Here is a 15,692-nt window from a genome sequence, read left to right on the forward strand (position 1 = left end):
AAGGCTGCGGACAGTTGTCACCAAAAAAATCATTCGAGACTATACAGAATACATAGAGGATAACAAAGTTAACAACACAAAATTCAGTCCCCAGGAGCTGAAAGAGATGCTGCAAGAGCTGTTCGAAGGATGACGAATAGACTGCAACACGGAAGACAAAGTCGCCATAGCTTTCCATTTGTGCTGGCATTCTGATTAAACTTTGTTGCTTCAAATGACTTGACTTCTGAAGCTGTATATTGAAGTAGACAAAAATTTGAAGCACTATAAAACTTCATTTGGCGATTTGTGGATAAATGTGGAGCAGCTGATAGCTGTATGTATGTAATGTACCTTCTGCCTTGGAGGATCGTACCAACACCAGTGGTGTTTACTTATTACTGATCTTCTTTTTCCTCTTCAAACCAAGCCTCCTGCATTGTTATTTCTCTTAAGGCATTTTTTTTCATAATTGTGTCATGGCACGTATTTTATCAAGAGGAGGAGAAAACGTTGTATAACCCGCAAGAAACTTGCCGATACTACTAGATGCCAGAAGCCAAAGCCCAAACAACCAATAGCGCTGGCAACGACGCAAAGTGCATGTTGCCCGCCTGAATCCACAGAGCTGATGAGCTGCCTCATCAGCAACCGCCCTAACTAGATCGGTCGTTCACCAACAGGACAGTGGTTGATCTCATCGTCCTGCCCTGCCGCTGCGGCAGCCAGACCCGGCCACGCAGTCAGGCAGGCAAGGCCATGCACGCACGCAACGTGACTACGTGAGACAGATAGACAGGTCGGCTCGCACGGGCGCGTCCTCTGCCGGTGAACGATACGGCCGTCGTCCGCCGGCGCGTCGCCGTCGGCCACGATCCGGATGAAACTGTACAGAAATATCCCGTACCGAACCGCATCGTTTTCTACATTTAATCTGATCGAATTCGTATTTTCGGACAAATTCGAATTCGGTTCGAAATTCGGAACACCAAATTCGAAATCAGAACAAAAACGGTTTAGACATTTTTTTCGACCGTTTTCTACTTTTCTACTTTTAATTCGGAATATCCCGAATTCGAAATTCGGTTTAAAACAAATTTGGCCCACTAGAAGTCCAACCTTAGAAAAATTGTATCTTTTTCATACGATCTCAGATGAAGATGATTTTTATATGAAAATTATAGTTCTCGACGACATCTACAATTTTCTAGTTTTCAGTTTTTTCATTTGAGGTTTTAAAATATTCAAAAAATTAAACAAAGTTTCAGCAATATATTAAATCGCGTACAAACGTTTGTTGCCTTAGAAAAATCATATCGTCACATGGTGTTGAATAGATATACTTTTTAAGAAAGTTGTAGGACTTATTAATTATTATTTCACTTGTTAATTATTATGCACTTGGTCCTATGAGTTAATATTCCGTTTTGATTTTTCGTATACCGACCGTGTTCGAATTAGTTCGTTTTTTAAATTCTCGATATTTCTTAAGTCTGTATTCGTTTTCATGTCCGGCTTTATCGTTTTCGCTTTTATTTTCGTATTAAATATAAAAGTAGAAAACGGTTAAGAGTGTTCGGATGCACCACCCACCACCCCAACACCGACTGAACAATGCGATCGAGAGAGAGAGCAGATCGCGATGCCCATCCCAAATGATTGCCATTGGCCGGTTGGCCCATCCGGTCCCTATCCACACGCTACTAGAGAACAGACTTCAGAACGATGTCCCAATTTGGTATTAGCCTCGGTATTTTTTTCCTCCGGGACTAAATGTTCCTGCCCAACGGTTGTCCGCGGGGCAGGGATCTTTAGTCCCGGCTGTTATTACCAACCGGGACTAAAGGTTTACCTTTAGTCCCGGTTTGGGTGATGCCACGGGAATAAAAATTAATCTTTAGTCCCGGTTTGGCCCCCTAACCGGGACTAATTATCCTGGCCTATAGACCAACTCATTTCTTCCTCCCCGAGTCTGAGCCATTCCATTTAAACTCACTGCATCTGTTCTTCAGCTTGCTGTTGTTCTTGCTCTCCCCCTCCATTGGTGTTGTTCTTCGATTTTGGAGGTAACAAACTTAATCCTCTTATGTTTTATCAGTAGCTTATCTCATTTTGCGATGTAGATGCATGTGTAACTTTATATGTTGGACTTTATTATGATTTTATATGTCATTTTTAGCTCAAAATCACATGATGATTTGCATATATGTTTGGATAAACAAAAGTTAAATTAGTTCATCAAAATCACGCCTCGCTCGTCCTCGCTGGAGCACGCGTCATCCTCGTCCCCGGCGGCTTACGTGATCTTAGAATTAATTTTTCCATGAAATGAAAAACTTAGAAAATAGTTAGAAAATTGTAGAAAATCCGTACTAGTTGAACTTGCGGACCGTGTTCAGCTCGGCGAGCATGTTCTCTGCCGAGCGGTAACGGACGTCAAGGAGGAGCTTTGATTTTACGAGGGAGAGCGGCAACGGTCGTGGAAGACCGTGTTCCCTTCCTCGTAGAATCGGAGCTCTTTCTTGACCAAGTACGGTGCCGTCCGGTGGAGAAATGCTCGCCGAGATGATCACGTAAGCAAGGTCAACTAGTACGGATGGTTATTTATTGAAACATGTTTTTGAGCTATAATTTGATGGATATTTGATAACTTCAGACATACAAATGTCATCTACAAATGTTACTATCATCGGCAACCTAAACGCCCGCGAGCTCGCCGATATCGAGCAAGTCACTTAGAATTATTTTTTCCATGAAATGAAATACTTAGAAATCATGCCTTTTATTTTTTAGAATTAAATTTTCCATGAAATAAAAAACTTAGAAAATTATAGAAAAGCCGTACTAGTTGAACTTGCGGACCGTGTTCATCTCGGCGAGCATGTTCTCTGCCGAGCGGTAACGGACGTCAAGGAGGAGCTTTGATTCTATGAGGGAGAGCGGCAACGGTCGTGGAAGACCGTGTTCCCTTCCTCATAGAATCGGAGATCTTCCTTGGCCAAGTACGGTGCCGTCCGGTGGAGAAATGCTCGTCGAGATGATCACGTAAGCAAGGTCAACTAGTACGGATGGTTATTTATTGAAACATGTTTTTGAGCTATGTGATTTCTATGTCATTTTTAGCTCAAAATCACATGATGATTTACAATAGTAAAATCACTTGATAGTTTGGTATTTTACTATTATACATAGTACATATTTCATGGTTTAGTTAGATAAATATATAATTTTAGTTTTGTTTAAATATATTATTTTAGAAAATATGAAATTTACACTAGTTTGCAAAAATAAGTATAGAAAGTAGATGACAACTGGTACCGGATCCTCGGCCTCTCGTTCGGTTGCGAAACGACTGAGGCCAGAACTCCCTCTTATTATCTGTGGCAAGTGTAAGCAGAAGATTGTGATGGAGTACCGAGTCAAGAGACAGGGACCCAACAAGGGTCGTGTTTTCTACAAGTGCCCGGATCGCGATGTGAGTTTCTTACGCATTTGATTATTATGGCTAATTGACCTGCTTTTCTTGAATATTTTTGACTAAATATTTTTTGGCTTTAATTTCAGTGGAAGGGCAATGAATGCGATGGTTGGTACTGGGAGGAAGATTATGCTACATACGTGCAGAATTCGGGTGCGCTAGAGGTAGCGGCTGCTGATGATGAGGCAGTGAGCCAGCAGGAGAAGCTTATTGATATTCAACAGACGAATGATTTGTCTGTTTTAGTTGCGTACGGTCACGAAATAATTATGTTACTGAAGTGCATTGTAGTTTTAGTTTGTTTAGTGATAGTTGGGATTGCTTACGTTGTAGCCAGGCTTAGTTAATTAATCAACCGTGTGTGCGTCATCTATGTTGTCTAATAAAATACTTAATTATGTTCAAGGTTTTTATAATTTGTCGTGTAATGCAGATTATGTCACGCCATTGGATGTACAATGCCGATCGCCGCTCCCAAGACTTTATTGAGGGCGTGCACTATTTCTTAGGTGTGGCCGAGGCAAATAAACGGAATGGTTTCATGTGCTGTCCATGTGCCATATGTAAGAATTTAAAGGAATATTGAAGATCAATGAGTCTTCATTCACATTTGCTTAAGTCAGGTTTTATGTCAAACTATATATGTTGGACTAAGCATGGAGAAAGTGGGGTCATGATGGAAGAAGGTGAAGGAGAAGATTTAGACATTGATGACATTATTGCTCAGTATGGTGCCTTTGATGATACTACAATGGGGGGAGATGAAGAAGATGTAGCGGCAGAAGATGATCTCGGTGATGCTCTTGGCGATGCCATTCGTGATGCACAACAAGAATGCGAAAGTGAAAAAGAGAAAGTTAAGTTCGAGCGCATGCTTGAGGATCATAGGAAGTTGCTATACCCAATGGTCGAAGAGGGGCAAAAAAAGTTGGGTACAACACTGGAATTGCTACAGTGGAAGGCAAAGAATGGTGTATCCGACAAGGCATTTGGGAATTTACTTAACCTCATAAAGAAGATGCTTCCGAAGCCAAATGAATTGCCCACCACTACGTACGAAGCAAAAAAGGTTGTCTGCCCTTTGGGATTAAAAATCCAGAAGATACATTCATGTCCTAATGACTGCATCCTCTACCATGGCAATGAATACGAGAATTTGGATGAATGCCCAGTATGTAAAGCAGCGCGGTATAAGATCAGGCGCGATGATCCTGGTGACGTCGAGGGTGAACAACGTCCTAGAAAGAAAATCCCTGCCAAGGTTATGTGGTATGCTCCTATAATACCACGCTTAAAACGTTTGTTCAGAAATAAAGACCATGCAAAGTTGTTGCGGTGGCATAAAGAAGACCGTAAGGTAGACAATATGCTGAGACACCCAGCTGATGGGTCCCAGTGGAGAGCGATAGATAGGGAATTTCCAGAGTTTGCAAATGAGGCTAGAAACTTAAGGTTCGCCTTAAGTACAGATGTTATGAATCCTTTTGGGGAGCAGAGCACTAGTCATAGCACTTGGCCAGTTACTCTATGTATCTACAACCTTCCTCCATGGTTATGCATGAAGCGAAAGTTCATTATGATGCTGATCCGCATCCAAGGTCTGAGGCAACCTGGCAACGACATTGATGTCTATCTGAAGCCATTAGTTGAAGAACTTCTAGTTTTATGGAACAAACCAGGTGTACATGTCTGGGATGAGTACAAACAAGAACACTTTGACCTACGAGCAATGTTGTTCGTAACAATCAATGATTGGCCTGCTTTAAGTAATCTTTCAGGTCAGACAAACAAAGGATATAATGCATGCACACATTGTTTTGATGACCTTGACAGTATATATTTGAAAAGATGTTGAAAGGTCGTGTACCTTGGCCATCGTCGATTCCTTCCTTTAAATCACCAAGTAAGAAAGAAAGGTAAGCATTTTAAAGGTAAGCCAGACCACCGGAAGAAGCCTCATAACCGATCCGGGGAAGATGTACTCGCAATGGTCAAGGATATGAAAGTAGTATTTGGAAAGGGACAAGGCAGCGAATATGTTCCCAAAGATGCTAAGGGACACGCACCCATGTGGAAGTAGAAGTCCATCTTTTGGGAGCTATCCTATTGGCAAGTCCTAGAGATCCTTATATCATATTCAAAACCGATATTATTGTTAAGGAGCACTGGGTATCTGAAGCACAGACGAATATCATGAAGTTTTTCGTGAAGCAGCACGACAAGACAACAATACTTTTCCCGTACAACTTTGAGTAAGTGTTAATAATAATGTAGTCTACACATTTTATGTAATATCAATACAACTTATATGCATGTACGTGTGTGTATAAACCAATGCAGGTTTCACTGGATACTCATTGTCATTGAGTTAAACTCAACTCGGTTAGTAATCTTGGACTCATTGAGAAAAGAGCGGGCACTATACCAAGATATGATAGACATTATCTAGGGGTAATTTCGATCTCTCGCGCACAACTATTATTGAATAGACTTTGCCATAATTTATTAACGATCGTACATTATTGGTCGCACAGGGTTTGGAAAGAGTTTATTCGGCAACACCGCAAGGATTGCAAGGCATCACTTAATGTAGTTGAAATACCAGTAAGTTGTACTATATATACTTCCCCACGTGTTTAATTACTATATCGTACTTCAATTTACGTGTGAGATGATGAGAATAATCTTCTTCTCGTACAGTGGTGTTTGCGGCAGCAACCAGGTAATAACTTGTGTGGATACTACGTTTGTGAATTTATCACTACACACATAAGAAGAACTCCTGAAGATGTCCTCAGAGTACGTATATAACAATTTTTTATTTATTTTTAAATGAATATATATATATATGTATGTATTAATACTTTTCCTTTTATTTCAAATACAAGACTGAATGGTTGAAACGAAGGGTCATGCAAAAAGACCATCTGAAAGCAATTCAAGAGTCAATAGCAGGATATCTTCTAGAAAAAGTGCTAAATCCTAACGGCGAGTTCTACTTTGATCCTAAGGAACTAATGATGCAAATTAAATGTTTATTGATATCGTTATTTTCGAGAACAAGATTATGAAAGTGTTGTATATATACATATATATATCTATAATATATATAGTTTCATACTTTATTCGAATATAATAATGCTCGAGATGAGAATTAGATGTAATTATATGCGTGCGTGTATTTATATTAGCAGCGTAGAATATGTACATAAAAACATATTATATATTAAACAAATATGTGTAACTGAACTGAAAACAAATTAAACAAAAAAAAAAAAGAAAAAGAAAATGAACATTTAGTCTCGGTTGGGGTTACCAACCGGAACTAAAGGGTGCGGCCACGTTTGCTCGGCTGGAGGGCCTTTAGTCCGTCAAAGAGATGGGGCTACACCAACCGGGACTAAAGGTCCCTCTTTAGTCCCGGCTCGATGACCCGGGACTGAAGGTTCCACCTTTAGTCCCGGGATCGTTGTCTCGGTACGGTAATCGGGACTAAAGGCCGTTACCGCTCGGGAAAACGAGTCTAGTAGCAGTAGTGACAGCGTCGCCGCCGACGCGCGGTTGCATGCCCTGCCCCTGCTGCAGTGCAGAGCGCTGACACACGCATGGCGCGCGTCCAACGGGAAGGATGGGTGGTGGCGTGGCGGCAGGGCAGTGGAGACTGGAGAGGGATCCGAGAGATCCCCCCGATCCAGCAGCAGGCCATCCATGGAGCTCCACGTGCTCCTTCGTGTAGCAGCCAGGCAGTGGCGGATCTACGATTGGAACAAAGGAGGGGCTGAACAAAGAAGATTTAGGACTAAAGCTAAAAATTAAAGGTGAATTCACACTAAGCTACAATATTAATGAAGGATTAAGGCAGCTTAGGGGCTGTAGCCCCGGTAGCCTCCCTTTAGATCCGCCACTGCAGCCAGGCACGCATCCCCGTCCCTTGCGGATCCTGCCTCCCGCCATTGCGCCACCAACCAGCCCACCCCCACGTACGCGCCGGTGCTGCCCTCCCTCCTATCATCCCCCCATGTCGCCCCGGCGCCTCCGCTTTATATACCCCCTCTTCCTCCCCGGCATCTCCACAACGAGCTGAGGCCGCAGAGCAAGCAAGGCATCCTCCATCAACGACCCATTCCAATGGCGCCCGCCTTCGGCCGCTCCATCTCCTTCCCGCTGAGCCCGGCGCGCTCCTCCTCCTCCTCCACCACCACCAAGAAACAGGCACGCCACGTGCGTTCCATCAGCCTCCCGACCTGCCATGCCCACCTGCTGCTCGCGCACCTCCACGCCACCACCCGCGCCGTCCGCGCCTGGGCCGCCACCGCCAGCGCCGACCCCTGTACCACCACCTCCACCCCGTCCGCGGGCCTCGCCCACCTCGACGCGCTCCACGCCGCGCTCTCCGAGCTCCTCGTCCTCCCGGAGCCCCGCGCCGCGCTGACCACCGCCACCGCCAGAGCCTTCTCGGACCGCCTCCTGGACGGCCTCCTGGTGCTCGCCGACGCGCACGGCGCGTTCCGGGAGACCCTCGTCGACCTGAAGCGCCACGCCGCCGAGGCCCAGGCCGCGCACCGTCGCCGCGACGCGGCGCGCCTCGCGTCGGCCGTCCGCGCCCAGCGTAGCGCCGAGAAGGACCTCGCCCGCCTCGCGTCCTCCGCGCGCGCCGCCGCCAGACTCCCTCTACTCCCCGTGACGCCCGCGGCCACCAGCGTCGCCGAGGTCGAGGTGTCCGGGGTGCTCGCCGAGGCCCTGGCCGCCGCGGCGTCCGCGTCCGCGGCCGTGTTCGCCGCGCTCGAGGCCGTGTCGTCCGCCGCCACCGCCGCCGCCGCGTCTGCTTCCTCCAAGAAACCGGCGGCCACGGCGACGCTCATGTCTCTGGTCACCTGGAGCAGCAAGGCCACGGCCACCTCCGACGAGGACAGGGAGCTGGCTGCGCTAGAGAAGATGGAGCGGCTTGACGAGTGCATCGCCGAGATGGAAGCCGGGAACGACAAGGTGTTCAGGAGCATCCTGCACGCCAGAGTTGCACTGCTCAACATTCGCACCCAGACATGCTGATTGTTTTCGACATCCATCAAAACACTCAAAGATGTCGTTGTTAACACAAAAATGCAAGTGTACATACAGATTATTGAACGAAAATTGTTAACACAAAAATGCAAGTGTACATACAGATTATTGAACGAAAAAAAAGCTCTAGCGCCCCTCCAGTTCCCTCAAAAAAAGAAGAAGAAGCTCTTGCTTGTTTATCTGGCTCTTGTTCAAATGCTTGCATTCCTATGAACTGTGATATGCCTACATTTAATCGGACAAAATCGATCGGCACTCGTGTTCATCAGCTTAAACCCATCTCTTTGACGGACGGTGCATATACAAAATACTTTATAATCCAAAAAAATGCTCATTTGAATTTTGAATCCATTGATCTATGGATGTGAGCGAAGGAGGGAGAACAGGCTCCATTAACGCAAATTGCTCAAGTTATTAAGATCTCTGCAATTTCACTATTCTTAAGTGAAGCCATGGCTCTGATCTGGATCTAGATCAAGTTCCTGATGGCACATCACTATTGCGCGTTCGAACGAGAGACAAAACTGATGAATGCACCTATTCTATTGAACATTGCCCAAGATCCCAGAGACATTGAACACTAAACAAAAGGAGGTGGCCACAGAGTCGGTCATTGGGCACGATGCACCACTTCAGAGGTATTTTAAATTTAGGCTTTGATCAACTTGATAAATTTAGGCACGATGGTCACACAGTCATATATGCATAGCTCTTGCCTCTAAGCCTCTAGATGGTTTAAAAAACTGCTAAAACATATGCATGGATCAAAATAATGACTTGTTTCAGCTTCTCTATCAGTGTGGTTTATATACATCCTAAGTATCATGTTTTTTTATTTGAACTTCTAATTTAACTCCCTTTCTGTTTCTCTTATTTGATAGGATGAACAATGTACTTTTCTAGTTTAATTTGTACATTTTGTTTTACAGTTTTACCAGATAACCAACGAAACTAGTTGCCCATAGTTAATATATTTACATACTTAACATTGGCCACCTGTGATGAAACTAATGTGAAATGTTTGTATTATCATAGTATGTGGGGTAACCATGTAGAGTAAAGCTCCATCACAAATAGATAAAACATATCTATTGTATTCATACAACAATGTTAAAAAAAAAGCCACTAGATTCACCCGAGAGGGTCTAGAAATTCCAGTGTTAATCAGAAAAAAGAAAAGGTCCAACATTAAATATTGGATTTTAGGTTGATCTAATGGGAAAGAAAAATGTCTACATAAAGACTCCATCTCCAAGCAAAGCACAATTAATAAAATAAAATTTTAAGTAAAATATTATGAAAGTTAATAGTTTGATCTCAAAATGAATTAAAAGTCCATACAAATTATTATTAGAAAGATCGAAATGGAATAGAAAATTATAGCATCATCATCATCAATGTCGACAAAGGAGAAATAACTAAATGGAATGTGTCTATTAGAACGATCTTGGCTCAAATTTTGACGTTTTTCATGGTGATAACCAAGGAGAAGAAAACATATTCAGTCGATTGATGTTATTAAAAAATTGTAAAAAACATATACTCTTTTGATATCTTACAGGCTATTGATCGATCGATTCCTTGTGCAAGCACATGGATGAGAACCTCGTGATGAGCAACGCAAGAGACATAGCTAGTCGGGTTTTTTTTTTCTTTGTGAGAAGCTGGTCATAAGTGGAAACAAATATGGTCATAGCATGGTTCACAACAATATTGTAGAGTGGTATAAATAGTAGGTCAGAGATTAGCTACTCACTGATGTTGGTGATGGTTCCACATTTTATTTTAGAATGCTTGTGCCAATGGATGTGTTTGTGTGGTGACAGGGCCGGCTAGCATCTTCTCCAGGCAATAGTGGCTCCACTAAGCATGAGCAATATTAGAATGATTCAGGTGATGTTTAAGGGCAAAAAAGATAGTTATGGATTGTAGGGTACAGGATGATTCAAATTTTAAAGTTACAAGAAGTCCAAAGAATTAGATTTTTCTTTACAGATCTCGTCAAAGAACTAAAGGCTACTTCAACCTAGCCTCGGCAGAAATTACAAATAAAAGGGAGGAGGAGAGGTCTTTAAGACAAGAAATTGGGTGACAATAGATGTATGAAATTCATGTAGATGGATGCAGTTAGGAATAAAGCATTGAGAGATGGCAATTAAATTCAAACAAACAAACAAACATTTTTTATCAAATATTGTTTTTAAGTAAGAAGAGCTAATGGAGTAATGGTTATACAACGAAAAAAAACCTAGCTACCCACTATTTGCACAGCTCACTTTGTTAACTAATTGGTACTAAAACTAAACTAGGAAACCCAACAGATAAGGATCATACGGATTGATAAGATTCTAGACTTTGCAGTAAACAAACTGGACTAGCTATTGTTTGATGGGACCTACCCATTCGTGCAATGCAAATTTGTCCTTGCTAGAATCAAGTCTCTCTCTGGAAATACGGTGGTTAGCTGCCATCTTGAATTTTGCAATTGGTGATTATATTCAATTAGCTAAGATACTCTCTTATCCTCTAGTACTAAAAGATGGACCTAGAAATATGATTACCCCAAACGTCTGCTAGCTCCCTCTCTCGCTATCAATTGAGCACGATTTCCACTACTAAATAATAATTGTAAATATATATGAACATATATATGTGGTTAGCATTACTTGCTTGTTTCAATAATGAAGCATATTCTGCTGCTAGCTACCTGCATATAATCTCTCTGTCTCTATTTATGTCAAAGATTCATGTCACAGAAATCTCTTTGCGGATCTGGCGGCTGTTAGCTGAAAGGGAAAAGAAGACACAAATAATTCAGCATGCAAGCGTTCGTGCGCAAACCAACTCAACCTCTGTAACCAACAGCAGCCGGTAAGAGATAAGGGAGAGGAGAGAGGAGATAGCCCTAAGAGTTGGAGGACGACAACCCATTCGTGCAACATTATGACTGGCATATATATTATTCTCTATCTAGATAGTACATGATGCATCTGGCCGGTGATATATATGCTGGTGGGAGAGCACCAAGGTACAGATTAAAGCATGTTTTTTCTCCTCCATTCAAAATGACATTCAAAATGATAATGCGATGATTATTAAGGTTGTAGCTTGGACCAGACGACGTTCTTAGCATGTGCACAGCTCAATCGGTTGTTTTCAGTCGGCACACCGGTAAACTAAAACAAGCATATCGTTGGACGACATGATACATGTACTTGTTAAAGTTTTGCGTGGTGTGTCTTTTAGCAGGTACATAAGATGATAAATCCAAGTTGTTAGGCGTTGCTTGCACTACTGGAGGCGCATGCTTTGCCGAGGGCCTCTAGCCCTCGGCAAAGGCCCAGCAACCCTCGGCAAAGGCTTTGCCGAGGGCTGCCCTCGGCAAAGACCCCTCGGGGAATTTTTAGACGGCGAAGGGGTCTTTGCCGAGGGCCCTTTATCGGGCACTCGGCAAAGCCTTTGCCAAGGGCCAGGACGGCCCTCGGCAAAGAAAAGAAGCTGTCAGGCGCCGGCGCCGTTGGCAGTTTCTTTGCCGAGGGCCGACCCTCGGCAAAGAAATGGTTTTTTTTTGAATTTGTTTGCCGAGGGCCGACCCTCGGCAAATAAATTTTTTTATTTTTTTTAAAAACCTTTGCCGAGGGCCTCCTCGCTGGCCCTCGGCAAAGAAATTTTCAGGATTTTTTAAAAATTCTTTGCCGAGGGCCGGCCCTCGGCAAAGTCGGCAAATAATTTTTTTTATTTTTTTTTTAAAAACCTTTGCCGAGGGCCTCCTTCCTGGCCCTTGGCAAAGAAATTTTCAGGATTTTTTAAAAATTCTTTGCCGAGGGCCGGCCCTCGGCAAAGAAATGGTTTTTTTGAATTTTTTTAACCCTTTGCCGAGGGCCTGCTCCCTGGCCCTCGGCAAAGAAATTGTCAGGATTTTTTTCCAAAAAAATCTTTGCCGAGGGCTATTGCTTGGGCCCTCGGCAAAGGACCCTTCTTTGCCGAGGGCCTTGGTCATTGCCCTCGGCAAAGAGGCAGAAATTTAATTTTTTTTTATTTTTTGCATTCCATCGACACAAGCATTTCATATATATACATATATATATATCACACAGAACCCATTTTCTCACAATATATCACAACCATAATTGTGAACCACAAATCACAATATATTATAATGACAAGTCACATGTTCATCATCATTCACATGTTTATTACGACAAGTTAATGAAATCCAAGCACAAGTCACAACCATAAATCACAAATCACGCTAAAGTCCAACCACATCACCTAGCACGAGTCTTCATCAAGCTAGCCTATGAGACGATGGTGAAGGAAAAGCAGGATCACCCGGTGACGCACTAGCGGGTTGATTGGAACCCGCGGACGGAAGCTACACAAAGGAGCAGAGATTGCATGTGTGAGTAATCCGGGAAAACAGTTTTGGAACTTAGAGATTGCATCTAGTATTGTAGGAATACAAAAAGATTAGACTCAATTGAAAATTTCGGCAGCACCTCCCCTGCACGGGGAGGTTTCCAAAACCTGCAAGAAACGACGGCACGAACGCCGACATCCACAACGGCACGAACGCCGACATCCACAACGGCACGAACGCCGACATCCACAACGGCACGAAGGCCGACATACATGCAAAGCACAAGCGAAAAGCAGAAATTTAAATCACATGTGGAGATGTCTAGGTTTCAGGCATCCGACGTCGCAACTCGCTCGAAGCCTTCTCAATTTTTTACCACAGCCTACACATGCGATAACATGACATCTCGCCAAGTTTCGTGATTTTTGGACTTCGTATGGATTTTATATAATTTTAAAACACTTTTCCGGCAAGTCGGTCGTCATGTTACGCGAACAAGATGCGTGAAAATTTGATGCGAGTTCGTGGATAGGGACTCAACATGCACCAATTAACATGAATAACATTTTTCGAAACACTACATTGCAATATTCCATGCACCTGCAGTTCAAATTTGACATATTCGAAAAAAATCAAAGAATCGAAATAAATTAAGGAAATATACAAAACAAAATCAAAATTGGCCTAAATTTTAAAATTGAGTTCAAAACAATGTATTGTAGCACCACAAAAAAACTGGGCTAAAAAAACCAAAAAAGAAAAAATTGCCGAGGGCTCTTTGCCGAGGGCCTGGCCCGTGGCCCTCGGCAAAGAATTTAAAAATAAAAAATAAAAAATCTTTGCCGAGGGCCTATCCTGGCCCTCGGCAAAGGGCTTCTTTGCCGAGGGCCTAGCCTCGGGCCCTCGGCAAAGGCGATTTATAAAAAAAAATTTGGCCGAAAAACTGGTTTTAAAAAAAAATCTTTGCCGAGGGCCTAACGGGTGGCCTCGGCAAAGCTTGACGGGAAATGGCCGCCGTGACCGGCCTAATTTGCCGAGGGCATCTTTGCCGAGGGCTGCGGCCCTCGGCAAAGATTTGATTTGCCGTGGGCCTGTCTTTGCCGAGGGCCATACCCTCGGCAAAGGCCTCTTTGCCGAGGGCCGTTCTTTGCCGAGGGCTCCTGTGGCTGGCCCTCGGCAAAGAGTGTCTTTGCCGAGTGCCCGAGATTTGGCCCTCGGCAAATCCTCAGGCCCTCGGCAAAGCACGCGTTTCCAGTAGTGTTGTTTGCAAAGCTTATGAATAATGGACCTATAAAACTAAAAGAATTAGCTTGAGATAGGCACTGACTGTGTTTTTTTCCTAAAAAAAGATAAGGAAATTCCGTCTATTACTATATTTGTGCATGATATTTAAGTATATCAAACAAATGGTGCTTGGAATTAAAGAAAATTGAGGCATAATATATATCACTATATCACTTCTCCTATAATTCAGGTGCTTGATTTTTTATTGTTGTTCAAACAATAGGTAATTTTATCATTATTTGACTATAAAAAATTATTGATTCTCTTTTGTAAGTCGTCCTTTTAATTGTACTAGGTAGCGTGCCCGTGCGTTGCTACGGAATAATCATGTATTACTGGAAATAAATACTTATCCTACTACACTCGACAAAACAACTCATACAGAAAAATGGTCCATCAATGCTGCGAACAGCCCACACACTGGCCATACGCGGCAACGCGCGAGCATTTCTAGTGGTTTCGATTGGAGACATGTATGGGTAACCAGAACAACTTTATATGGTCAAACGTCTAGCAAGCGCAACTGGTAATTCACTTTAGCTAAGCGCCTCCATGGAAGCCAATGATCAAGTCGACCATCAACATTGCTTTTGACCGGTGCTTCTAACCGATTTATCAAATTTGAGAGAAATCAATACATTTGAAAGATAAAAATGGGATCTACAACTTTTGTTTCAGAGTAATGGTGAGATTCCGAACCAATCAATCCCATAAATTCATTGAAAAAATCAGCCTAATTCACGAACAATTTGAAAATCAATGCAAGGGTTACCATGGTTTGAACACGTAAACATTGCATCTAGTTGTTTCTTAGAAATTTCTCACAACAGATGAACTAAATTTGCAAAGAATTAACAGTTCCCACCTAACCCTTTTCCCTTCCTTTTTATTTTCTTTTCCCAACTCGTCTTCTGCTATTTCTCTTGTTTGTCTTCCTGACCGTAGCCTCCTAGCAGCTATACAACACGAAGTAGAAGCACCAAGATACAAACAACCTATACTTATGGAAAAAAACAATAAGTAGAAGCAACAACCTAAGTGCTCCAGACAACAAGGACCCAAGCTGTGGGTGCTCTTGCCCACCAAGTTCTCTACAAGGGTGAGCTCAAGTAGGAGGTGACACATGAATAGGGATGTCAGATATTGAACCCTAATATATTATCATAGGAAAAGGTTCATATCAAAATAAAATGAGCAGGAGTGGACATAGAACAGAGTCACGAGAAAGAAAAAAACATTTTTTGGTTTATTATTTCGTTTCGTGGGTCTCACACACATAACTCATGCGCTCCCCTAGGAGAAGCCAAACAAGGGAGTGGATGTCAGGAATGGTGCTTGTAAGGTACCGATAGAAGCCCCCAAAAACACAAGCATATCTGCAAGAAAACACAGAACACCAATATCAATTTGTCAACTAAAAGAAGACAAGGGTTTGCTGAATTGTTCTAGTTGGGAAAACACTACCAAAAAAAAGGAAGGAACAAATTTCCCTACAAAAATAGAGGGGAGGGGAGCCGAGTGTACCTCTAG

At 43.0% G+C, this 15,692-nt stretch overlaps 1 protein-coding gene across 1 annotated transcript; it reads left to right on the top strand.

Moving 5' to 3' along the window:
- The first annotated feature begins 7,572 nt into the window (after positions 1-7,572).
- LOC136526796 (uncharacterized) lies at positions 7,573-8,506 on the top strand. The gene has a single exon (XM_066519390.1). It carries the CDS (start codon positions 7,586-7,588, stop codon positions 8,504-8,506), a length of 921 nt encoding a protein of 306 aa, XP_066375487.1. The 5' UTR covers positions 7,573-7,585.
- The last annotated feature ends 7,186 nt before the right edge of the window (positions 8,507-15,692 follow it).

The sequence above is a fragment of the Miscanthus floridulus genome, chromosome 19 (genome assembly GCF_019320115.1).
Source record: "Miscanthus floridulus cultivar M001 chromosome 19, ASM1932011v1, whole genome shotgun sequence".
NCBI lineage: Eukaryota > Viridiplantae > Streptophyta > Magnoliopsida > Poales > Poaceae > Miscanthus > Miscanthus floridulus.

Bases quoted from the DNA above. Each gene is read 5' to 3' on its own strand.
- LOC136526796 (XM_066519390.1), top strand. From the start codon at position 7,586: ATGGCGCCCGCCTTCGGCCGCTCCATCTCCTTCCCGCTGAGCCCGGCG.